The 3,884-nt window shown below is 43.6% G+C and overlaps 1 protein-coding gene across 1 annotated transcript in view; it reads left to right on the top strand.

Moving 5' to 3' along the window:
* The window catches only part of MRPL19 (mitochondrial ribosomal protein L19), a 5,152-nt gene that overhangs the window by 607 nt on the left and 661 nt on the right, over positions 1–3,884 (top strand). Inside the window, exons 2-5 of the mRNA XM_010002421.1 lie at positions 67–178; positions 590–708; positions 1,527–1,661; positions 3,434–3,615. Of these exons, the coding sequence (XP_010000723.1) occupies positions 67–178; positions 590–708; positions 1,527–1,661; positions 3,434–3,615 (548 nt within the window). The remainder of the gene's footprint in view (positions 1–66; positions 179–589; positions 709–1,526; positions 1,662–3,433; positions 3,616–3,884) is intronic.

The raw sequence follows: 3,884 nt of genomic DNA, 5'->3' as shown, positions 1-3,884 counted from the left end.
GTCTCGGACTGGCAATTCAGCTTGAAAAATCGCTGGGGTTCTAAAAAAAATGCTTTGTCCTTACAGGGTGTTTTTCATCCTCGGGCTGTCGAGTTAGCAGCGATGGAAAGCCAGCCAAGTTTCAGCCGCCTCCAAAGCCCGTCATTATTGACAAGCAGAAGCAGAGAGAGGAGAGGAGGTGGGTGTCGCGGTGCGGGGTTCACCTCTGCGGCCGGGCTGGTCGTCGGGGATTTAAAGCTCCGAGGTGTTATTGCACAAAAGATACTTGCAGAGTTCTACCCAAGATCATTCATGTTGGAAATGTGCTTAAAGAAAAAAAGCACCTTAAATTGTGCTAGAGCTCCTGAAAACAGTGAAAAAAGAGGGGGGGGGGAGAAGTATAGCAGTGAGTATTTTTGCAAATTTCTAGTTGAGAGGTGAGGTTTTCTTCTGTTAAAGGCTCTTCAGAATGCCCCAGGGTGGCAGGGACACGGGTCCTTGTTCTGCCTCTGACTTAAACCTTGAGATTAACTGTACTCACACACATTTCTGTTTCTGAACTGGAGCTGCAAAATGCTTTTGTTTTACACAAGTTTGGATTTTCTTACAGGTTCCTGAGCCCTGAATTTATTCCTCCCAGAGGGAGAACAGATCCTCTTAAATTTTTTATAGAAAGAAAGGATATGATACAGAGACGGAAAGTCTTCAACATCCCAGAGTTCTATGTTGGTCAGTAGCAGTGCTATAACTTGCATAATTTCAATGTTTTTTTGCAGGGTGAGATGGTAAAAGGTGTGATTTCATGTTGTAGATTATCATAGAGTATCAGAGTTTCAGGTATGTTAGATCAAACTGTGTGTGTTTCCATACCTACTACTTCGTAGTTTAATTTCATATTTACACCCCGTTCCCATTAAAAGTATAACACTAATGCATTTTTTGGTGTGTTTTTAAAATCCTGGCACTGCAGTACTAGGTTTACCATTAAAGCTCAAGAAAGGAAAATAACATTAGATTATTTGTATTCATTTGGGATAATGAAGAGTAAAAGATAAAGGTGAAGAAGCTTCACAGTCAACCTGCAGAATCACTTCAACGTGATGTTACAAGGGCTTGTAGTGAGAGGACAGGGGGTAATGGGTTAAAACTGGAAGAGGGGAGATTTAGGTGAGACGTTAGGAAGAAATTCTTTCCTGTGAGGGTGGTGAGACAGTAGAACAGGTTGCCCAGGGAAGCTGTGGCTGCCCCATCCCTAGGATTCAAGGCCAGGTTGGATGTGGCTTTGAGCAATTGTCTAATGGGAGGTGTCCCTGCCCATGCAGGGGGGTTGAAACTGGATGATCTTTAAGATCTCTCTTCCAACCCAAACCATTCTATGATTCTGATAATTCAGGGCATGTTCGAAGTTTATTCTGTTTTGGCTGCTTTCATGGAAAACATTTTCAGAACGTACCTAAATATATGCACTTTGTGACCCTTTCCCCACATTTTGGTGTGTGTTTACTTGAAGAGTCTGTTCCTTTTAATGATGTCCATGTGTTTGGCAGGCAGCATACTTGCTGTTACCACTGCAGATCCTTATGCCAACGACAAAACCAACCGGTTTGTAGGAATCTGCATTCAAAGAGGAGGGAAAGGACTTGGTGCAACCTTTGTCCTTCGGAACGTTATCGAAGACCAAGGTGAGTTTTTCACTGTGGTGATTGGGCTGGAAATGGCAGGCAAAAATGTTGTACTTGAAGGGATACCTGGTGTAGAATTGTAGTCTGCAGAGAGGATGACAATAGATTAAAGTGAAATTGCAAGTCTACCTACTTAGGGGTGTGAGGGAGGCACCCCAAAACACACAGGAGCTGATTGGGAATGAGTATTTAGGCCAAGCAATACTACTGGCTGAGCCCTGTCAAAAATAATACCACAGATTCAGAGATCAGTCTGGAGTGTTAAGGCACCACACCACAAGTAGGTAAGAATTCCTAAGCTTTTTTGACTAGTCCTAACAGATAATCTGAACCTGTATAATAATAATAACAGTCCCACATGTGCACACTCGCTCAGACAAAAGGGAAAGCCTCCCCCTCAGGTACCCAGGATCACTTGCCCAACAGGGACAAGGCTCACTCAAAGATACATCTAGAAGAAATGCATCACTCACCAGAGAGGAGGTCACTCGATCTTGAGAAGTTCCTTGAGGTGGTGTCCCAACCTAAGGGGAAGGCCTGTGTGCGTGTGTGTGTTGGGGCCTGTAACACCAGAAATATGTCTCAAGGCCACCCAGTCTGACCTAGCAAATGTGGAACCATCAGAGGTTCATTTGTCATCTCCAGAGAGCTTAACAAGTAATGTGACAGCCCCAGAATGGGGAAGTGGGCCAGGAATGCTCTGCCCCGATGGGGTATTGCAGGTTTAAAGCTGCATGAGCAGAGATGCTTATGTGTGTTTGAAGGCCTGGAGCTGTTTAGTCATGTCCCTCCAGGTAGTGGTTTTTAGTTCTGTATCCTGAGACCAAATGTGATTCACTGTGATTGTGCTTATCCTTGAGCCTGGGCAGCCCTCTGCTGGCCTTGTAAATACCAGCTCGGGGGGAGGGGAGTGTGTTTGCATGAACTGTTTAATAAGCAACAGATCAGCAGAGTTTTATAACACACACATATTCTCATTTATGGCAAAATGAAGGGAGATGCAAACATTGGGGTTCTGAGAGAAAATATGAAAGGTATGGGGGTCTTTTTATGTACACTACACACAGATATATATGGTGGAATAATGCAATACCAGGTTGGAAGACATCTCAAGGATCATCTAGTCCAGCCTTTCCTGAGTAAAGCAGAGTCTAGACAAGATGGCTGAGCACTGTGTCCAGAATCCACCACTTCCCTGGGAAGTTATTACAATGGCTGATTGTTCTCATTGTGAAAAGTTGTCCTTTTGTGTCCAATCAGCACCTCACCAGGAGTAACTTTTACCCAATACAAGTGTCTTTTCAATGTGACTCCTTGAAAAAAAGGGAGTCTCCATCTTTGCAGTCACCATTCAAGTACTGGATCATGGAGATAAGGTCTCGGGGCCCTAAAAGTTATTTTCTCAAGGGCCTCCCCACACTGTCCACATCTGTTTTTGTACAGTGGAAACCAAAACTGAATGTATTACTAACCATTGTAATCAAAAGGGAATGAGGTTTAAAACCAGTGCTTGCTTTCCTCAAATGCAAGCTGTTCAGTGTCCCTCAGGCCTGTCTGTTACCAAAGACTTGTCTTACACCAGAAACCTGCATTTGCCTGTGCAGGCACAAGGCACATGTCCAGCCACAGGTGCACACACAGTGAACAGTGTAGTTCTCTAAACAAAAAAGCATCCTTGAATAATGCAGGGCTGCATAATACTGAAGAAACACAGACTTGCTGTCAGTATTTCTAATGAACTTGGTTCATTAAACCAGACTCTCTCTCCTAAGGTGTTGAAATATGTTATGAGCTGTACAATCCTCGAATCCAGGCCATTGAGGTTCTGAAGCTAGAGAAGAGGTTGGATGACAACCTGATGTACCTGCGAGATGCCCTCCCTGAATACAGTACCTTTGATGTGAATATGAAACCTGTATCTCTTTTAGACCATGAAGAAATTCCTGTAAACAAGGTAAGAGCCATGTGTTTCAAAGGGAAAGTGGAGGGTTGTTTTTTCCTATCTGCCTGCTACCATGGAAGGCCATTAAACAGCTCTCCATTGCATTAGTTACCAGGGTGACAGAAGTGCACAAAATAAGTCAGGGCTTTATGACATTTCTGTAGTGAATGTTGAGAATGTCAATGTCTATCATCCTCAGTAGTTAATTTAGAAGATGTAGTAGCAGCCTCCATGTGCCTCTGTGTGACACTGAAGAGAGGAAAGCTTTTCATTGTTGAATA

This window comes from Chaetura pelagica, unplaced genomic scaffold (genome assembly GCF_000747805.2).
Source record: "Chaetura pelagica isolate M959 unplaced genomic scaffold, ChaPel_1.0 scaffold46, whole genome shotgun sequence".
Lineage (NCBI taxonomy): Eukaryota > Metazoa > Chordata > Aves > Apodiformes > Apodidae > Chaetura > Chaetura pelagica.
The sequence above is the reverse complement of the archived record's forward strand: the minus strand, read 5'-3'. Positions and strand labels throughout refer to the sequence as shown.